The sequence below is a fragment of the Oryza glaberrima genome, chromosome 7 (genome assembly GCF_000147395.1).
Source record: "Oryza glaberrima chromosome 7, OglaRS2, whole genome shotgun sequence".
In the NCBI taxonomy this organism is placed as follows: domain Eukaryota; kingdom Viridiplantae; phylum Streptophyta; class Magnoliopsida; order Poales; family Poaceae; genus Oryza; species Oryza glaberrima.
Window position 1 is genome coordinate 9,729,974 of NC_068332.1, and position 22,674 is coordinate 9,752,647.

Here is a 22,674-nt window from a genome sequence, read left to right on the forward strand (position 1 = left end):
ATCTCTCTTTATTAGTTCTAGAAAAGAGAAGCGCCACTGCATGCTTGCATATTGTAGGCAATTTATTTATCCTATCCAATACTTTAGTTTCAATTAAATAGTAACCCCCAACTGTAATATCTTTCAATAACTATATGTGTCAATTTCACAACTCATAACGCTCGAATACTGCACATAAAATGTGCCATGATTTAGTTTACCCGTTGAAAAGCACAGGCACTTTTCTAGTGTGTAAAAAAATATTGAGGATAGAAAAAAAATCAAAAAATATGACGGCTACAACAATTTTATTAACCAGTACTGTTACAGCAGAAAATGGAACAACAACACACATGCAATGGTATCTGAGAAACAACAGCCCAATACATCAATCCTTTTCTTCATAAACATCCAAAGGTACAGTAATTAAGATAAATCTTCAACATGATCAATATAGTTCTTCAGCTCAGTGACAACATCCATCAGTCTTAAATTCGAACAGAGCACCTCCGCAAAGTCCTCTTGCCTAGCTCGAATATTGAAAAGGTACAAGAATTTCACCCATCAGTCTCAACAGGTACATTCAAAAGGATCTGAAAGAGACAAATCATGGACATCCTTGATATGCACCCAATCATAATAACATTTCTTGGATCTAAAATGAAAGTGAGCAGTTTCTGAAGCCCTTTTCTCAAACTCCAGCAGCTTAGGCTGTTCTGCAATAACATATGTGTTGCCGTTGTTAGGTCCACTCATAAATATCATATTCTCAAGCTTAGCCGCATTCCATATGAAGAATCTGGCGAACTGAACTTGCGGCTTCGAGCCACGATAATCATCCAGCACAATAGTCTTGAGACATATGTTAAGGCTTTTGATAGTTTTCCCATATTTGCGGCGCCAGTAATTAGTTTCCCCATATTTAATCCCCTGAAAAAAAAATTGGGGAATAATAGATTAAATACCTTCTGATTATGTAAACTAACAAAAGAAGTATGGCAACACAGTACTTGAAAAGAAAAGTATTTTACCCTGATGTACAGTTTCTCCAAGCATGGAAAGCATATCATTAACTTGATAACCCTGTCCAAGCTGAGATTATCCATGATGAGAGCTAAAACCTTTACACTCGACACTGGCCTTGTGAAGTTAACAACCTCGAATCCCTTTATTAAGTATGGAACATAACATTAGGACATGTCGATCATATTTTCTACTCCCCCAGTCTAAAAATATAGCTACCTACTACTACGATTAGACACCAACTTAAAACTTCAAATCTAGGTAGGGTTTGTGCAGATTTGTAGTACTATAGGTGATGTCTAAACGTATTTTGGGATGGCGGGAGTAGATAATGGATATCTAATCAAGTAAAAAAATTATATCCAGCCGCTACATCTACTGAGGATGCACACAACCAAACAAAATCATAGTGTGCAAGAGCTTGCTATCCTGTAAACTTAAGCGATAATCTAGTTAGTATGCCATAGTCTTTAGAACAGTGACATGAAGAACGAATGATTATATGCTCAATGATGTTGTCTAAATCAGCCTAATATCATCTAGAGAGAACTCTAAGACAATGGACTGGACGTACATAGCTATACTCTAACACCACATATTATTAACAATATACGCACATAGAAATTAATGTCAAATGCAGCTTGTAATTAATCCCAATAAATTGCTAGGGGGTTATAGGGATAATGGAAGCCACAACTACATATACATATATTATACCTTGAAAACCACTGTGCCGAAATTGAGTCGGGAATAGCCATCGTTAACGTTGTCTAGGATGCCCAATGTCTCCAGTTTGGGTGCCATAATCACGGATACACGAACTCCAAGTCCCATCGAGCGTTCAATATGGAGCAACTTTTCAAGACATGGAGCAAATTCGACGATAACATTTTCCAAGTGATAACCCACCTCTCCATCGCCGTGACTCCCACAGTAGGGACATTTTTTTTCCGAACAAATTTATCTTGTTTACAACTTTATTAGATGTCCGAACCAATATTTTGAAGTGATGCAGCCAAGCTGATTGGTTGTCACTGCATAATGCATACTGCATGAATTTGCTGATGTATATATAAGCCGAGCTCCTGCGCGTACTTAATTTGGAGCACATGGTGATTATTGCATGGCATGTCTCGGAAAGAGTGGAATTAGCGGGTTTTCCTATGCCCCAAACTCTTAGACAATAATGGTGTCAATGCCCATTAAACGCAAGAACGACGGTCTAGCCTGTGGTTATTTGCATATCCACGGTAGTGATACAGTTAACTCTCATACGATATACTCCCTCCGTACTCGTAAAGAAAGTTGTTTTGGACATTGTTTAAGTTAAACCTTAGAAATATAAATCATAAATAACTCTCAAGTTGTTGAGTTTGAAAATGTAAAAATTATATGAATAGATTTGTCTTGAAAAATACTATCATAAAAATATACATATATCATTTTTCAATAAATTTTTTTATAGAAACAAGAAGTTAAAGTTGTGTTTTGGAGACCGTGTCGCTGTCCAAAACGACTTCCTTTATGAGTATAGAGGGAGTATTGTACTCTATTCAGCTATCTTTAGTTCGTTTGCATAATTAATAATTTGGCTCTATATATAGATAGATCGAGCTACTCTCACTGCATAACAATTGTGAATCGGCGGTGATGGAGCTTCGTCACTATCGGTTCATAAAGGAACCATGAACCGGCAAAGATGAACCGATACCCAAGATCATGTTCGGAGTGAGGAAGAAAGAGGAATCCGATATTTCATGGCCGGAGCAAACACATCAACAGAAAGTATCACTTCGTTCATGAATGTGTTGAAGGTGGTCAGATTAAGATCGAGTATAGAGGCGACACATCGCATGTTAATTTTTCCATGTACTATGTGTTGAACACATCAAGTCAATGGTGTTTGAGGTCCTACGTAACATTCCCTATGATAACATTCCCTATGATGATGAGTGGACTATGAATCGCAATAAGCAACTCCAGCTGAACAATAGAGCTTCCAGGGGTGCGCAGTTTGCGTTTAGAAAATCTAAAGATTTTGATGATTTCAGGAATATCAACCATGCTTCTGACCTGTTAATGACACATATCCCTTTGCATTTAGATATGGCAGATGTAACTGCTAGAGTCTGTTGAAAAGCTATCTAAGTCCAACATACATTAGTTTTAAAGCTTGTGTTTCTTCTACTCAGGTGTCCGTGCATTGCAACAGATCTTAAATAGATACTTCCTCCGTCTCAAAATATAGTTATTTTTTAGGTTACACGGGTATTAAGAAAGTATGTGAGAATGATTAGAGAAAGTATGTGATTAGTTGAAAAGAGAAAATAGACAAAGAATAATGGTTGTGATTGGTTGAGAGGAGGAGGTAGGTGGAGAAATAGCTTCATTTTGGGACAAGACACTGTGCTAGAAATAGCTATATTTTAGGACGGAGGTAGTAATACGATATGGTCTAACGTGAATGAAAACATACAAACGTATATCTGAATTATTGCCTTCGAGAAAATGTAAATCAACTGTAATACTACAAATTATAAAATATAGATTCCAAAGGAATGCATATGCGCCATGGATGTACGGACTCATAGACCAACTGTGGGACCAATTATAGACTTGTGATTAGAAAGCAATCAGATTGTCTGCTAAACACCAAATTATTAACAAATATCAAGTCATCAGTCATCACATTTTGGGGGTTGGACAATGATCGGTTATATGTAAGTACCATGCTATCTTATCCTCGAGAAATCAGGAAGGCCCTCGATGGTCGATGGAATAAAATAAAGGCTGCCGATTCTGAAGAAAGAAACTCTTCAAGGGCTTGAACCTAGCAAGATGAACAGGTATAATAGTGAGTTAAAACAAGATATAGGCTCTTTTTAATTTAAAACATTCAATTATGTATACTCGCTGTCAATAAAAAAACAACTAGAGGGGCGCGTAGGTTTGATCTGTTTTCAGTCGGTGGTGACGTTTGCATGAAATAGCTAGGTCAAGACTCGAGAGAGACGCCACCTGGTCGGCACTGTCCCGCATCAATGTGGGCCCGCTAGCTGCACCTCCGTATTTGATGTTATGGGCCCCATTCGAGAGGACCAATTTGTCTATGTCATTTTGGTCCATATCTCTAATAAGTCATGAGCCACGCAATGCAGTACCCATATTCTGTGAAACAGTTATTTCCATAAAAAGAAATGTTCGAGAGAATATTTCAGACTTTTTCCATCCTCTCTTAGCCACTTCCAGTTGAATTGTTGAAGTGCACGTACATATTCACTCAGCTAGTTTGCATCGACTGCCCATGCCGTGTAACTGTATCGCATGTGCTTATATTTGTAAATTTAATACTAGCTACCAACGTCAAATAAATATGACTAATGGGTACGTAATGCGTATTGCATTACATGTCCGAAAAAGAACGGAAAACTAGTGGGTTTTCCCACAGCCAAATTCAACAATGGTGTCAATGCCCATTAAAGGCGAGAATAACGGTCTATTAGTTGTTATCCATATAAGAAAGATGGGGACAATTTATGCAATAGATCATCAAAGCCTATTATGCTATCTTTAATTGGTTATCGTATACTTAATTGTCACCCACTATTTGTAGTTCTCTGGTAAACAAGCACAAGTGTATAAATGACGACATCATGCGTGAGAGCATATTATCAAGAAAAAGCCAAGCCGGTAGATTTCATATGTATGGTTCCCACAATCCCGCTCTTTTTTCCTACAATATTTTGCCTTACATAGCTTATAAGTGTCTGCAAATTTTGAATTTTCAAATTAAATTTTGAAGTTGGTTTTAATTTTTTTTATAGAGCTTGCTTTTAGTATTAGCTTTTAAATCAATAAAGACATATAAATAAAAGTTTCACCTACAGATTATAATAACATGTACGGCTTATAATCAGTATGTGTGGCAAACCGATTATAGCCTACGGCTTAATTATAGGCATTTGCTCAATTTTTTTTGTTTTCTTTCATATAGGTTACTAAGCAACATGGGGTGTATCTTCTGGATTTAATTAACTCTACAGATTAATTAAGCTTGTCAATTCCACTATGGCTGGAAGGCCATTCCAATTTGGATATTGGGACAATATTTCGATATACTCGACGATATCAGTCTACCTTGATGGGGTTTAACGAAAGTGCACACAAATTATTATGCAAAATTTCACAATATTTTGCATGTAAATGCTACCTTGCTAGTATAGTTTTGTAAGCTCATTAAGAAAACTAAATACACCGATAATATCATGTTTTTGTTTGTGATAAATTAAATAGAAAAAGGAGAAAATTAATTGTATAACATCAAAAAAATTGATGAACTTATATATAATGTGACACAAGGATTTTTTTTTCAAAAAGTAATTGTTTCTGTTGTATAATTGTGTAGAGTGTATGTAGGGATATCGTTTAGTGTGATCTGTTGAATATTTCACTTTGTGCGGAAATTTAATCCTTGATATTTATAAGTACGTTTTGGTTTCTGAGCAAATTTCCAGAATTATATCCTTATAGAGTTATATACAATCTAATTTTTCTTATTTAAATAATTTTGTAAGAGCTGAAAGGTTCTCTGAATTCTCGATTTCTTATGCTTGAACATGTATGATCAGCTGGTAAGTTTTCATGCTACCAGATTAAAAAATCAGTAAAAAGAGTGTATTTTATGAGCAGAAGTGTAAGCAATGCACAAACACATATCAGTGTTTCCAATTTAGGTGGGCGGAAGCTGTGAGAGCTCTTTAGTTCACGTTTATTGGGCTGAAAATAGAACTAGCGACTACAGAAACATAGATTACTTCCAGTTTGTAAGTCTGCATAGGTGCCGGTTTCTGTAATCGGCATCACACAAGCGGCACTAATTAATGAGCCATGCGATAGATGCCAGTTTTAAAACCAGTACCTATCGTCAGACAAAAAAAAAAGGGAGCCAGCTTGATGAATTGAGCAGATGCTTCGACTGCCATACCCAAGATCCACATTAAGGCATAGATCACACTGGTGGAGAAACCATCTTTCGTCGGTCGGCCGAATTCCATAATAGTCCCGGTTGCAATAAAAACCGGAGCTAAAGATGATCTTTAGTCCCGGTTAAAAAGGGTAACGGGCATATTTGATCTTTAGTCCCGGTTGGTAGTTCCGGTTGGTAACACCAACCGGGACTAAAGATCGTAACTTTAGTCCCGGTCGGCGATCTTTAGCCCCGATTCATAACACCAACCGGGATAAAGTCCCACCCCTATATATATGTCTTCTTCCTCCTCCAGCTGCCGAGCAAGCATCAAAATTTCTTCAAAAAAGAGGGGAGGTCATGCCAAAATTTCTAGTGAATTTATTTTGGTGATTATATACAAATCAGAGGTGCCTAAAAGGTTAGCAACTTCATCCTCCAATGTTTTTTTTGTCATATTACATTTGGAGCTATGTTTTACACACTTTTATGTCTCCAAAATTTAGTTGTAAGTTGATGATTGAGAAAATTTGTGTGGGGGAAGAAAGAATATATAGAAATTTAGATTATTTGCTAAAGAAGGTTTTATAAAATAGTTGAGAAGGAAAATATAGTGAAAGTTAATCTTAAATAATAGAAAACAAACTAAAATGAAAATTAAAAGAAGTACAACACATTAATATTAGTTTGAAACTTTAGAAATAGTAAAATAAGAATTATTTGGTGTAATATTTTATAATTTTTGTATGAATAATGATATGTCATCTATTGTATGACTGTTGAAAGAGTTTGTAATTATTTTATAATTATTGTATGACCGTCATTATTGTAAGAATAATTATTTGTGTACGATTTTTTTTCATGTCATGTAGATGGATCGGCAATGGATGTATGCTGACTGGCGGTCCAAAGAGTTTATTGACGGCATGCATTATTTTTTGAGAGTGGCCGAAGCTAACAGGTATAAGGGTTTTATTTGTTGTCCATGCAATAAGTGTAAGAATCAGAAGGAGTATTCTGCATCCAGGACTATTCATTTCCACTTGTTTGAGTCGGGGTTCATGCCAAGCTATAATTGTTAGACATCCCACGGAGAGCAAGGTGTTGAAATGGAAGAAGATGAAGTGGAAGACGACAATATTCCGGACTTTGCTCAGTACATTAGATTTGAAGGAAATCAAACCGGTGAGGAGGAAAGGAATGCTGATGGTAACAACGTTGCGGATGATCTTGTTCAGATGTTGCAAGACGCCAAGGAGGACTGCGAAAGTGAAAAGGGAGCCCATAAATTGGACAAGATGTTAGAGGACCACAGAACGTCGTTGTACCTAGGTTGTGAGCAGGGGCACAAAAAGTTGGATACCACTCTGGAGTTCTTGCAATGGAAGGAAAAAAATGGTGTTAGTGACAAGGCATTTGGCGATTTATTGAAACTCGTCAAGAACATTCTTCCGGAGGGAAACAAATTGCCCGAGACAACGTACGAGGCTAACAAAATAGTCTGCCCTCTTGGACTGGAAGTTCAGAAGATTCACGCATGTCCGAATGATTGTATCCTATATCGCGGTGAGGAGTACGAGAACCTAGAAGCATGCCCTGTTTGCAAAGCACTACGATACAAGATTAGACGAGACGATCCAGGAGAAGTTGATGGGCAGCTAACAAAGAAGAGAATTCCTGCTAAGGTGATGTGGTATTTCCCTATAATACCACGGCTAAGGCGTTTGTTCAGGAACAAGGGGAATGCTAGAATGATGCGATGGCACGCCGAAGAGCGTCAACAGGACGGGATGCTGAGACACCACCCGGCAATGGTTCGTAGTGGCGAAACATCGACAGAAAATTTAAAGACTTTGGAAAGGACGCACGAAACATACGGTTTGGTTTAAGTACGGATGGCATGAATCGTTTTGGAGAGATGAGCAGCGGCCATAGCACTTGGCCCGTTACGATGTGTATCTACAACCTCCCCCCTAGCTATGCATGAAGAGGAAGTACATAATGATGCTGATTATTATTCAAGGCTTCAAGCAACCTGGTAACGACATCGATGTGTACCTAAGACCACTGGTCGAAGATCTTAAACTATTGTGGAAAAAGGAAGGTGTCCCCGTGTGGGACGAGGACAAACAAGAGGAGTTTAACCTACTAGCGCTGTTGTTCGTAACCATCAACGATTGGCCTGCACTTAGCAACCTTTCCGGTCAGTCCAACAAGGGGTACAAGGCTTGCACTCACTGTATGGATGAAACAGAAAGTACGTATCTTAAGCACTGTAGGAAGGTTGTGTACATGGGTCATCGTCGATTCCTTGCTGCAAACCACCCGGTACAAAAGAAAGGCAAGCACTTTGAACATAAGGCGGACCACCATACGAAGCCTAAACATCGCAGCGGGAAAACAGTGTTTGATATGGTTAAAGATCTTAAAATAATGTTCGGAAAGGGGCCTGGAAGCCAGCCTATAGAGAGCGAAGATGGTCACGCGGCGATGTGGAAAAAGAACTCTATATTTTGGGAGTTATCCTATTGGGAATTCTTGGATGTCCGCCACGCAATCGACGTGATGCACCTCACTAAGACCTTTGCGTAAACCTTCTTGGTTTCCTAGGTGTATATGGAAAGTCGAAAGATACACTGGAAGCACGTAATGATCTGAAGCATATGGAACAACGCGGCGACCTTCACCCGGAACCAAAGGAGAAAGGAAGCCATTACTTGAGTCCAGCCAGCTACACTCTTAGCAAGGCAGAGAAGGAAAGTATGTTTGAATGCTTGGAGAGCATAAAGGTACCGTCTGGATACTCCACGAATATCAAGCGAATAATAAGCACGAAGGAGAAGAAGTTCACAAACCTAAAGTCTCATGACTGTCACGTGTTGATGACACAACTGCTACCAGTTGTAATAAGGGGTATCCTTCCAGACAATGTCCGGGCAACAATAACAAAGCTATGTGCATTCATGAACGCAATTTCGCAGAAGGTCATCGATCCGGATTGATTAGAAGCCCTTCAGAATGATGTGGTGCAATGTCTTGTCAGTTTTGAGTTGATATTTCCACCTTCATTTTTCAATACTTGTCAAAGAGATCAGTATTCTCGGGCCTGTATACCTACACAACATGTTTCCTTTCGAGAGGTACATGGGCGTTATGAAGAAGTATGTTCGTAACCGTTCTTGTCCAGAGGCAAGCATCGCCAAGGGGTATGGAACAGAGGAGGTCATCGAATTTTGCGTAGAATTTATTGAAGACCTTCGCCCAATCGGGGTACCTGAATCACGCCATGAAGGGAGACTACGGGGAAAGGGAACTCTCGGAAGGAAAGCAATAATGACGGTACAACAATTTATTCCGTAAAGCCCATTTCACGGTTCTGCAACAATCTTCATTGGTAGCTCCTTACATCGAGGAGAATTTGGCTCTAGTTCGCGCCAGAAACATCGGTAAGTCTGATGCATGGATTACACGGCATCACATTGATACTTTCCCCGTGTGGCTATGACAACATCTCGACCGCGACATTCCAGGGATATGAGATCAATGGGTACACATTCTACACGAGAGCCCAAGACATGAAGAGTACGAACCAAAACAGCGATGTTCGTATCGATGCCATGGGATACGATGGAACAACTGGCACGTATTACGGTGCCATCGAGGACATATGGGAACTTGACTATGGTCCTCTCAAGGTCCCTCTGTTCCGGTGCCAATGGGTTAGGTTGACTGGTGGAGGCGTAATGATTGATGACAGTGGGATGACAACGGTTGACCTTAACAAGGTTGGATACTCGGACGAACCTTTTGTCCTTGCCAATGATGTAACGCAAGTCTTTTACGTGAAGGACATGTCTAGCAAAGGAAAGAAGGGTAGAGGGCCTGACGAGCCGAAGCGTCACGTGGTTCTCCCAGGCAAAAGAAAAATCGTTAGAGTTGAGGACAAGACTGACGAGGATTACGATCAGTTGGATGGGCAACCCCTTTTCACGGTGACGATTGACCCTAGCATCCTCCTATCAAATGAAGACACCCCTTACTCACGTAGCGATCACAAGGAGGGAACAATAGTGAGGAGAAAGTACGTGCGGTCAACCGTCACCGCCGATGTATTGCCGTAATTATTGTGTACACGATGTAAACTATTTTGGATGTATTGATTATCCATATAAATCAATTGTTGTATGGCATATGTTAATTACGTACGGTTATTAGAGGTTTTAACAATTTTAAATCATGTAATTGCTAGTTATATGCGATAATTAGAATTTTTAAAAGTTTAAATCATGCATGTGGCATTTACATATGTCAATTAGAGTTTTTAACAATTAATTTAATATCATTCATATGCTAATTATATATGACTATTAGAATTTTTATTAATTTTAAATCATGCATGTCGTATGTATATACATATGTTAATTACAATTTTTAACAATTTAATATCATTCATATGCTAAGTATATATGATTATTAGAATTTTTATTAATTTTAAATCATATATTTTCTTATTACGTTTTATCCACTTAATTTACTACAGACAACAATAATTTTTCGAAGTAATTGTCATTAATTTTTTGACTTTAAATAATTTTAATGCATTATTTTCTATTTTAGAAACACATATGTAATGGAAATTAATATTCAGTGCGCTTATCAGTAGTCCCGGTTCTTAACCCTAACCGGGTTTAAAAAGAATTTGGAAATAGCGGGAAAATATCTTTAGTCTCGGTTGATGAGAACAACCGGGAGTAAATATCTTTACTCCCGGTTGTTCTCATCAACCAGGACTAAAGATCTAGGGGTATATATATTCCCGATGCGCGCCCTCGTCTTATCCACCAACACTTAGAAGTTTTTTCCCCGATCGATCTCTCTCTCGCTTCTCCTTCACCGCCACTGCCTAGGGCATCCCCACACCGACGCTGCCGTCGTATCTCGCCGTCGTCTCGCGCACGTCGTCGTTGCCGCCTCTGCCGCCGCCGCATCTTCCCTCTCTCTCTCTCTCCGACCTCGATCTCTCTCTCTCTCTCCCCAAACCGCCGTCGGCTGCCTCGTTGCCGGCGCCGCCGCCGACGTCGTCGCGGCCGAACACGACTCCGCCGCGCCGACGATGCCGACCCCGGCCTCGATGCGGCCGCCACCGGCGACGACGTCGCGCCGGTAGTGCCGACGAAGCCGCGCCACGACGCCGGGCCGCGCCGCGCCGCCGCGGCGGCACGACGCCGGGACGCCACGACGCCACCGCGGCACGCCCCCGCCGCGCCGCCACACCGCCGCCGTGCAACGCCGCCGCCACGCCGCACGCCACGCCGATTCCGCGCCGCCACGCCGCCGCTCCGCTGCCGCCACGTGAACGAACGAACGATCGTGAACGAGAACGAACGAACGAACATGAACGAGAACGTGAAAGAACGAACGAACGTGAACGAGAACGTGAACAAACGTGAACGAATGAAACGTACGTGAACGAGAACGTGAACGAACGAACGTACATGAACGTGAACGAACTTGAACGAACGTGAACCTAACGTGAACGTGAATGAACGTGAACTTAACATTGTATGTGAACATACATAAACGCACGAACGTGCGTGAACGAAAAGTGAACTTAACAAGAACGCGAACATTACTTAACGTACGTTAACGTGAACTCACGTGAACGAACGAACGTAGGTGAATGAAACGTGAACTTAATGACAACGCGAACGTGAACGATCATGAACGAAATGTGAACTTAACGAGAACGCGAACGTGAAAAACAATATATGTTACTTTGCGTTTATCCTAATACATCTTTTTGTATGTTGCAGAAAAGACGTTGTCGTCGTCGTCCCTCAAGCCGGAGTGGTCGCTAGCCCTCGAAGGAATTCGCGCAGGCAAGTGATGTAAATATATGATTGTTAGATTTTTAATGCAATTAAGACTATTAGATTTAATATACGACACTTAGACTTAGCAACATAATTAGAGTTTTAATACAATATTATTTGAGTTTTAATATAAGATTATTATAGTTTTAATATAAGATTATTAGATTTGTAATTAGACTTAGCACATAAGATTGTGTAGGGTTCTAATATACGACAGTTAGACTTAGCATATATGACTATTTGAGTTTTAATATAAGATTATTAGAGTTCTAATACAAGATTATTTGAGTTTTAATATAAGATTATTAGATTTGTAATTAGACAGTATATAATTATTGTCTAGGGTCCTAATATACGACACTTAGACTTAGCATAGTTGACTATTACGGTTTTAATACAATACTATTTGAGTTTTAGTATAAGATTATTATAGTTTTAATATAAGATTATTAGATTTGTAATTAGACTTAGCATATAAGATTGTGTAGGGTTCTAATATACGACAGTTAGACTTAGCATATATGACTTAGCATATATGATTGTTAGCATATAAGATTGTTAAAGCAAAAATGACCTATAGACTTAGCAACTATTTCTTGTATGAACAGATGGCTGATCGCGATGAGGAACAGATATTGTACGATACAATCATGGAGGGAAGCAGCCAGTACTGGAACGAAGAAGAGGGGAACGAGGATCCAAACCAGTACTTGAACGAGGAAGGGAATGTGAAGAGGGATGCGGAGGGGAACCAGGAGGGGAACGTGGAGAGGGATGTGGAGGGGAACCAGGAGGAGGAGGCTAGTGGAAGTCAACCCTCCGCTGGACAGAAGAGGGCACGCGGGCAACGAGGTGCCGCGAAGAAGCTAGAGGGTCGGCACATCATAACGGAAGTGGACGAAGATAGCCAACCTAGTGCCCCGGCGGAAGCAGCCAAGAACTACGTACGACACAGCGGTTGGGTTGTGCGGGATAACGTGCCTATTAGTACGGTGTACTAGCGCAGAACAAGGGCACGCGGAGATCATGAGAGCTTTGTCCCAGATTCGGAGAAAGAGATGCTGTGGACCACAATGCTCGAGACATTCACCCTTCCCACGGGTACAGAGGACAAAGTGAAAAGGTGGACTCTAAAGAAAATGGCAGAACAGTTTCAGAGCTTCAAGAGAGATCTGTACTAGAAATATATCCTGAAGGGGCAGACACCGAACTTTGACATATTCCCAAAGCTAAGGGATCACTAGGACGAGTTCGTTGCATATAAGACAGGTCAACAAGGGCAGGCGATGATGGAAAGAAACAAAGAAAATGCCGCCAAGAAGAAGTACCATCACCACTTGGGGTCAGGCGGCTATAGCGTCGCGATGCCGAAGTGGGAGGAGATGGAGGCAAGCTTGCTTGAGAGGGGTATCGAACCGGCCACCGCTAAATGGCCGGATCGATCGAAGTTCTGGTACTACGCTCACGGTGAAACGCTCATCCCAGTTGATGGCTCCCTGGTCTTCAGCGATCAGATACGCGAGGCTGCGCGTTGACTAACGGATGCAGTGGAAGCCTCTTCTCAAGGCACGTTCCGACCCGACAAAGAGAAGGACGAGCTGTCACTCGCCCTACAGACTCCAGAGCATCCAGGACGAACACGAGGGAAAGGGGTGATTCCTTGGAAGATTGGATTCAAGGAGGACATCCACACGTACAGGAGTCGGATGAGGAGCAAGAGAGATACCGAGACGAAGATTGCAGATCTTGAGTACAGGGTATCGAGCTACGAGCTCAGCATGCAAGAGGAGGTGGCAAGGAAGGTTGATGAACGCATGGCCACACATCGGTCCCATGATCCCCAGCCGACCATTCCTCCTGCAATGGTGAGCCCTTCAGGAAATCGTAGCAGCTGCGCCTCAACGGGGCAGGTAGGATCACAAAGCATGGACGCCATGCAAACCCAGGACGAAACCACTTGCCCCGTTGATGACATCACTCAGCGGACACCATGTGAGCTGCATATTCCCTTCAAGAACTTATCAATAAAGGTAAGCTCGTAGTTTACAGAATTTAGATTTGTCTATTCCGCAAGTTGCTGCTTATATATGTTGATTACTAATAAATAACCTCTCACCACGTGAAGGTGGCGTCGGGCATGGCCATCCCAATGGACCCTTCAGGTACTTACCACTGCAGGCCGATTCCAGCAGGATACTCCAAGGTCGAAGTTGAGTTGGTCGAAGGAGCATACGAGGACCTCGAGTTGGATTACCCTGGAGGAGACGGTGAGACGCATCTACGAGACACAAGCCACGCCATTATACTATGGCGCAAGCGGTATATCATCCTCCCTGGGCGACAAGCGGCATCTCGTGCACCATCTCCTCCAGCTCCGCCATCTCCTCCTCAGGCTCCTGCACCGTCTCCTCCTCAGGCTCCTGTACTGACTCCTCCTCAGGCTCCTGCACCGACTCCTCCTCAAGCTCCTCATCTGGCACCTTCCAAGTCAAGGGCCCCCCAAGCTCCATCGCCTGCCCCCACAAGGGCAACGAAGAAGGCGAAAGTTGACGCCGCCAAGAACAAGGACCCGGGGTACGATTGCACGCAAGAGGAGTTTGACGCTTATGTGGCATCAGAAGTCAGGAGACAATTGAAGCCTCGAAGTCTAGAAAAGAAGATTCCTATAGACCCGAGTGTCAGGAACTTCTTCAGGGGTATGTCTGCACATGCCAAGGAGGCCATAAAGCTATCGGACTATGAGCGAACACTCAAGAAAGCATCTTCTGGAAAGTCCAAACCAGTCCCTCAGCTTGGAGAGCAACTAAACCAGGAGATCGAGCTGTTGGTGACTGGTGAAGATTTTGGAATAGAAAAGTTTATTACTGACACCGGGCTAACTACGGATCAATTGCTACGAGGTGCACCAATCGAAAAGGCGGAAGTGAAATACATGTACGAACTCGGTAAACCGCTTGTCAAGCTTGAGCAGCTGCAGGCCCTACCCACACAAATGTACAAGTTCCATCAACTGTACATGGAGATGAGCGCCACCGGTAGAGAGATGATCGGAGCGAGGATCAGGGACACGGACTTCTTGCAAGGAGATGACATTCTCTGGATCAATTTCAAGGGTATCTACGAACTATACCAGCTGGACGCCCTCGACGCCTCTATTATGAGTTGCTGGATTTTGTAAGTATTGTTCAGTTAGATTTCTTATTACGTTTCCTTTAGTTAATTTGGTCCTTGTATATAAGTAGACTATATATAATATATACTTCCTTTTATCATTGTAGAATGGAGATTCAAAGGGCCCGACGGCGGGGGGTTTTCGATATTGGATTCATCGACCCTCGGAAAGTAAACGTCGCAATGCTCGACCAGTATCTGCAAGCCACAGAGGACAATCTCGTCCATCTCCTGAAGGCGCAGCATTACAAGACGTTCATACTATTGCCGTATAACACAGAGTTAGTTTAATTTTACTATCTTCCTATACCAAATTTCATTCCCGTACGAACATGCTAAGTGTTTCATATGTAATGTATCCCACGCACATTGCAGATTCCACTGGGCCCTTTTACTCTTCGACTTGGAGGCCTGCACCGTCAACGTATATGACTCAATGGATAAAAAAGAGTCTACGTTTGACAAGGTTTTCGAACTTATAGACAGGTACTGTCATAAGTTCCTATGTTAATTAAGAATTTTGTTATAATTAATTGCTACTACGAATGATAGCTTTAAACTCCATGTAGGGCTTGGTATTGGTTCCGTCATTTAGTCCGCGGCAAATGGAGAGAAAGACTTAGGCGGAAGTTCAATTTTCCTGTGAGTACACATGCTCTACATTTATTTTGAATCTCCAATTCAAATACATACAAGTGTATATTAATTAGATCTCTCGCCGTTTGTCATTTATTTATAGTGCGCAAAGCAAAAGCAGGGAACTAACTTGTGCGGCTACTATGTGTGTGAGTATTGCCACTTCCTTGCAGACCAAATCATCACCACAAGAGAGCTCGATGTACGTACAAATAAATTCAAAATTTCATTGCGTACGTATTGATTTGTTGTTTAGTTACTAATTAATTTCATACATTCGTTATAGTTTATTCGCATGAGGGATAACCTGATCACACACAAGGAATTTATCGCGGCGGTTCAAGAACAACTCATGGGATTCATCAACGAACAAATCCTTGATCCCAAGGGTGAATTCTACTACAACGGAAATACAATTCATAGGTCCTTAGCTTCTGAGATAACGACTACTACTACGTCGAAATCGTAGCTAGCTAGGACATCATAATGGATTGTGATTAATACATGTCTATTTTTCTATATGCATGTACACATTTTCTTTATTGTAAATATATATTTTGGTCATATATATATATATATATGCACATAAAATGTTAAGTGCTTTCATATATATATATATATACATATGCATTTGCATAACATATATATGTATAAATACATATATATTATGCATGTATATGTATTGAAACATATATAAATATAATATATATATATATATATTATATGCATATATATGTATTGAAACAAGTAGAGCATGTATTTCACCCGGGACTAAAGATAGCGATCTTTAGTCCCGGATTGGTAGTGCCGGTTTGAAAACCGGGACTAAAGGGGGGTTACGAACCGGGACTACAAACGCTTTCTCTACCAGTGTCAAGAAGCCATGAAAGAAAGATCAAGAATATTCATTACATCTCATGGAAGAACAAATAAAATACATTTATCACATCTGAATCCACAATAATAAGGTAGCTACATTGCACACAACAATTCATGTTTGGATCCAACACAAACTCAAAGGCCCTACAACATGAACTCCCGCACATTTTCCCTTCCCAAAAAATTGAGAAATCCCAATGCAAAAAAGCAAAAGGGGTACCAGTTGGAAAAGAGTGAGCAGTCCGGGTCCTCGGCTTCGTCACCAGCACGGCGAATCCCTGCAGCACCGGCCAAGCCACCGGGGTGAAGGGGTTGCGGTGGCTCCCTTCAGTGCGGTGGAGGAGACTATACGGGAGCCAAAAGCGGAGGCCGAGGCATCTCTAGCACCAGAGATCTATCCCGGTTGAGCCAAGTTGTCACCACCGCCATAGCCACAGCCGCTGCCTGGGAAAGGATAGAAGCGGAGGTCGAGGCGTCGCCGGTCCTGGAGATCCGTCCTAGTGGAGTCATTGTCGTCGTCGTCGTGGAGCCGTCGTGTTTCCGGGTACAGGCGTGCCGCCACCACCGCTGTCGTCTCATGGAGCCACCGCCACCGGTCGCTGTTGTTAGATAGATAGATAAATAGAGGGGGGGGGGGGAGGGAGAGCTAGAGAGGATAAGAATGTGAGCTGGTGTGTAGTTGAGTGTTAGGGGTAAGGAAGGGGGCATAAGGCTGCTAGAGAGTGAATGAGGAGTGGAGACTCAAGTCGCCCAGAAAAAATCGGTGAGGTTCATCAACTCGGCTCCCCAAAGGTGTCGGTTTCTTTAAAAAAAATGACACCAATAACCATGTTATAAGTGTTGTTTTATTAAAGATGTTAATAAACCGACACTTATAAGGGGTCAAAGGTGCCGGTTTTTTACTTTTATATACTTTCGAGGGGTGGGAAAGGGTCATAAGTGCTGGCTTTAGATTAACTAGTACATATAAGTGTCGGTTTTAGAGTTATTTTAGTAGTGTAGAAAAAAATGGTGCCGAGAGAAAAAGAAACACAAAAGGGCATGTTGGAATGGACCCATTAGCAGCCCAGACAAGACTAGAATATGGAAAAAGAGTGTTAGTACTCGGCACATTGATGGATGGCACGCTCGTATTTTCTCCACGGAAAAATAACTTAAACTATCTCAATTATCACTCTAGTTTTAAGATTCCACACCATAACATATTTTGTTGCATAGGCCCACCCACCCAACATTGCTGGGCCAAAATTATCACCTCCGAGTAGTCATTTGACCCATTTCTTCCAATATGGCTGTCGATTACTGCCATCGATAACCTCAGTGCTCAGCCCCCATGTGGTTCACAACCATCTTCCCGCTTTGAACTAGCCTGAGAACAAGCTCTACTCGAACTCACCTCATAACCATGCTAGACAAGGCCATGAGATGGCACAATCCTTAAACTTCCATGAGTTCTATAAATAGCAGTAACTAAAGGTTGTAAGTGTGAGTCATAGCAAGTTTAGCTTTTGATTCCAAGAAAAGAAAAAAAACGCAAAAAATTTCCCCACGTTCTTGTTAATTTGCGCACTTTGTGTGCTTTTCTCTGTTTTGATGTGTTCTCCTTGTTGGAATACGTAATACTGAGTGAGGAATTGGGTGTGCTTTCTTGTGCATAGCCAAAAATTGGTATCAAAGCCATGTCAATCGTGATGATATGATGGACACAAGATGAAGAGTGAGTAACTCTACCCGCAACTAATGGCAGAAATTACACCAGGTGGGTGATTCAAGTACAGGCTATAATGGAGGACCAAAGAATCAGGGAGGTGATCGAGCAGAGGTCTTCTTCTTCGCATCGAATAGCCATCCCGACTGTTGTATCGAACGCCTCCAAATTCCTTGGTCATCCATCATCGCCAGCACCGAAATCAACCAGGAGGTGTAGTTGCCAGTTGTCAGTTGTGTGTAGAGGAACTCATTCCCCGTGCCCCCCCTCAACGAGCGTCCCCTATTATGATCGACATTGCTCTTATACCAATTGTTGGTTAGGCATTGATCACACACTCAATTTCTCACTCACTGTGATGTATTCCAACAAGGAGGATAGAGCAAAACAGAGAAAGAGAAACAAAGTGTGCAAGTTCACAAGAACTTGGGTCGATTTTTTGGAGTTCTCTTTCTTGGAACCGAAAGCTACAATTTGTTAACCTAGTCTTTCAAGCTTTACTTAGCTACTAGGATGCATGGAAGTTTAAGGATCTTAATTGCCATCCCCATGACCTGTTACATTCTTGCGTAGAAAATCATGCATTCATGATGGCGACCAAGTACATCACCCTCGCCGAGGTCGCCCTACATGCCATCATCATCGCCTGCCCTCTCCTAGAGACCTTGCTGCTGGAACACATATATGGCTTCCATTGTTTCCGAATCAGCTCCCCAAGGCTTAGAGCATCGGTGTGCTGGTTGGCTACGGAAGGCGGTCAACGTTGGAGGAAGTCATTGTCGAGGATACCTCCATGGTTTGAAATTTTGGACCAACTGGCAAGCACAAACCTCCATCGAATTTTTCGAATTATTTCAAATATTTGTGAATCTGGTCAAATTCAGTCAAAATATATTAAATTTCAAATAATTTCGGTCAGCGAAATAGTGGATATTCGGTGGCTAACGAAAGTGCAAACCCTGGATGCCCCTTGTCGCAAATGATTGCTATATCTTGTCCGTGCCTAAGCCATTTCAGTGGTGTTGCATCAAAGCTGGAGATCATGGGCTGGCTTGGCATCTCCATGCTAAAACTTGGCATCATAGAGATTCAGGTAGCCACAATTTTCTTTCATGTACAATTATTTCAGTGAAATTTGTGTAATTAATTAGCATCATGTTCTTGGCCATTTTTTCATCCCTTGTGTTCCATGTTTAGTAAATTCAGGGAACTGAATCACACAGTACGTGTTGGCTCTATCTATTGCACTTGCATATTTGCTTATGCTCTTTATAGCTATATTCTGAAGTATATGCAATAATGAAGATACGTATCGAGGACCGGAGAAGCGTATAAGAACCGAGTGATCGACGAGATAGGATTGTAGGAGCTTAATTTCACTTTGTTTATCTCCACCCTCTCACCGGACAAGCACGCCTTGCCCGAGGTGCTCATCGGTTCGCAGTCGCCGTCGTCGGCGAACGAGACGGTGATACGGTGTGGTGTGGTCTTGGCCCGTCGCGCCATTACTGGCCTCATCACCGCGAGGAGACGCAGAAAGGAAGAGAGAGAGCGCAACAGTAGTAGATAGAACCTCCCCAAGACGGCGTGCAGCGTGCACTAGCTCGCCACAGCTGAAAGGAAGAGAGAGAGAGAGCGCAACTGCTGGCGGCCTGCCGCTCGCTCGTGCGAGCTGACCTATATATATCATTATTTCTTGGGTATCCTGTCTTTACTCCTCTCTACTACTGTACTGCTAACGTTTTCACTGCGGTGAAAGAAGAGATAAGATTGGCAGGATAGGAAGAAAAACAAAAGGTAGAAAACTAAATAAACAATAATATACAGAAGAGAATAAAATTTCTAATTTTGGTTTGCATACCATTTTATCTAGAATGCTTATAAATCTTTCCATAAAATACGGTTACTGCAGGTTAAAATATGAGGCAAGTACAGTTTACTAATATCTATATTTGTAAGAAATGGAAAATAATAAATGCTGAAATCAAATGCATACCACTACTAAAAAATGCCAGGAAAAATCAATCTTTGTTGACGGTTAGGCTAGCCACCTGAAATCAAAGGCCAGAGAAAAAAAAGTTTTCACAAGTAGAACTTAACCGCTAGCAAAAATATATTTTCACTGGTGGCTCTATTACACATGCCGCTATTTTCACTGGTGGCTCTATTACACATGCCGCCAGTGAAAACGGATTTTTGCTGGCGGTTGTGTTATGCGGGCCGCTCGCAATGGTGCATTTTTGCTGGCGTATTTGTTAAGTCGACTGCCAGTGAAGCTCATCTTTTATTAAAAAAAAAATAAAAACATGTGAATGCATCTGTTCTCTGAAAATTGAAAATTGCCAGATGCAACAACCCTGCATTCCCATTCCACATTGCAAATCAAATCAAGAACATGTCACAAATACAAATTCACATATCAAATTCACATTGCAAATCAAGGGTGTCGCCGGCACCAGATCTGCGCTCCCGATGCATGCCGCACATGGTCTTGGGCCCCACCGACGACCGGCACGCGGCGGCCTCCTCCTCCTCGCGGTCACCGCCACCATCCTCCTTGCCCTTTGTCGTACTCGCCATGGACAAACCGCCGAGGATGAGAACAAAGACGAGGCCGGATCCGCGCCGATAGCGGTGGCGGCGGATCGATCTCGCCGGTGGAGAGGGGAGAGAGGTGGACGAACGCCGCCACCCGCCGGTCGTCTCCCCTCCGCCCAGATCTAGGCCTCCCATCGCGGTGCGGCAGGGGAGGCAGAATGGGAGGGGGGAGGGAGGGTGGAGCGAGCTGGAGTGGCGATGGTGAGGTAGAGGAGGTCAGGGGACAAGTTGGAGTCGGAGAGGAGGTTGGCAGCGTGACACTGGAGGGCAAGGGGAGGCCCGGACGTGCCCATCCCACGGACTAATCCACCCCGCGCGCACCTCGTGCGCGTCGCTTTCGCCGTCGCCGTCGCTGCCTTGTCCGCCGTTGCCGCCTTGTCCGCCGTCACCGTCGTCTTCTTGCTGTGGCAGCCGAGAGCAGGGAGGCGCGAGCGCATGTGAGGAGAAGAGGATAAGATGGAGTGAGTGGATAATAAGGAGTCTGCGCACACTTGGTGTTTTAATATAGCGAAAAACTTTTTGCAGTCGGTGCTCCTTAGCATCGCCAGCGAAAACCTTTCCCGGTCACTTAAAAGGCCCGCTTGTAAAAAGACATGTATTTTTGCAAGCGGTCCTCTTAATCCGGCCACCAGCGTTAAATTTTCGCTGGCGGTTTTCGCTTATAGCCGTCAGAGAAAAAAATAGGTAAACACCATGAAAAATCGATTTTCTAGTAGTGTATAGAAACGGAAAATATGTTTTATTAACCACGATTTTCCTGTTTTAATATCATATATAGTTTTCCGCTCCAGAATTGAAAATGAAATTGACGTCAAGGCAAGTATTGTACGATGTCCCACTTTGACATCGTATTTTGATTTGAGGAACCTTTAACAAGCATAAAAATTGAAACCTGTATATTAAAGGTCATGCCCAGTCCAAGGTAGGAAGAAATGTGCTTTGATTTGAGGAACCTTTAACAAGCATAAAATTTTAAACCTATTAAAGGTCATGTCCATTCCAGGGTAGGAAGAAAAATGTATACTTTGATTTGAGGAACCTTTACCAAGCATAAAATTTTAAACCTATTATAAAAAGGTCATGTCCAGTCCAGGGTAGGAAGAAAAATAAGACATAATTATATATTTTTAGAGGTGTAAATGCAAAATTTTCTGCCTTTATGAAAGTCACAGTATTTAGAAAGAAAAAGTGTACTTAATATCATCTTCACCAATTTTTCAAAGTAAGAAAAAAATATACACGAATAGTCCACTACTGACAAAGTAAGATTAAAATTATAAATTAAAATGCTACTTCTAGATGTAAAATTTTATTGTACAAGTTATGAAATAATTAAAGTAAATACTTGAAAATTACTATGCTCGAAAGATCCAAATAATGTACACGGGCTATAAGTTAGGCATGCCCACAAGCACGCCGATTTTAGTTATTTAACCTAATTTCTCTTGTAAAGCAAAAACACTTGAATTTTTATCCATTATTTTAGTGCCACTTAAACACTTGATTGTGAATGAGTCATGAAGTTTTCTGTGAATTTTCTCTTCCAGTTCCAGTACACACTTGCCAGCAACGGGTGAAAAGTCAAAACAAAAAAAAGAGAAGAGAAGAAAAAGAAGAATCATGCTGGTTGCTGGGTCGATTCGCTGGCCCAATAATGGGCTTACTTGGGTTACACACAGAAAAAAGAAAGAAGACATTGGCCACCGATTCCCCTCCCCGAAACCCCTAATCCCCCGTGCCGCATTTCGCCTCTCCCGCGCACTAACTCCGCATCGGACGCCGCCGCACGCCGGCCGCCGCCGTCCTCTCGCATCGCTCATACAGTCCCGCCTGCGCTAGCC

General features: G+C 42.1%; 1 protein-coding gene across 1 annotated transcript; it reads right to left on the minus strand.

Annotated features, from left to right (window-relative positions):
* Positions 1–549: 549 nt before the first annotated feature.
* Positions 550–20,815, minus strand: LOC127780168 (uncharacterized). The gene is made up of 4 exons (XM_052307119.1): positions 20,665–20,815; positions 1,720–1,943; positions 1,011–1,145; positions 550–909 (listed from the first exon to the last, which is right to left on the minus strand). Exons 1-4 carry the CDS (start codon positions 20,813–20,815, stop codon positions 550–552), a joined length of 870 nt encoding a protein of 289 aa, XP_052163079.1.
* Between the last annotated feature and the right edge of the window lie 1,859 nt (positions 20,816–22,674).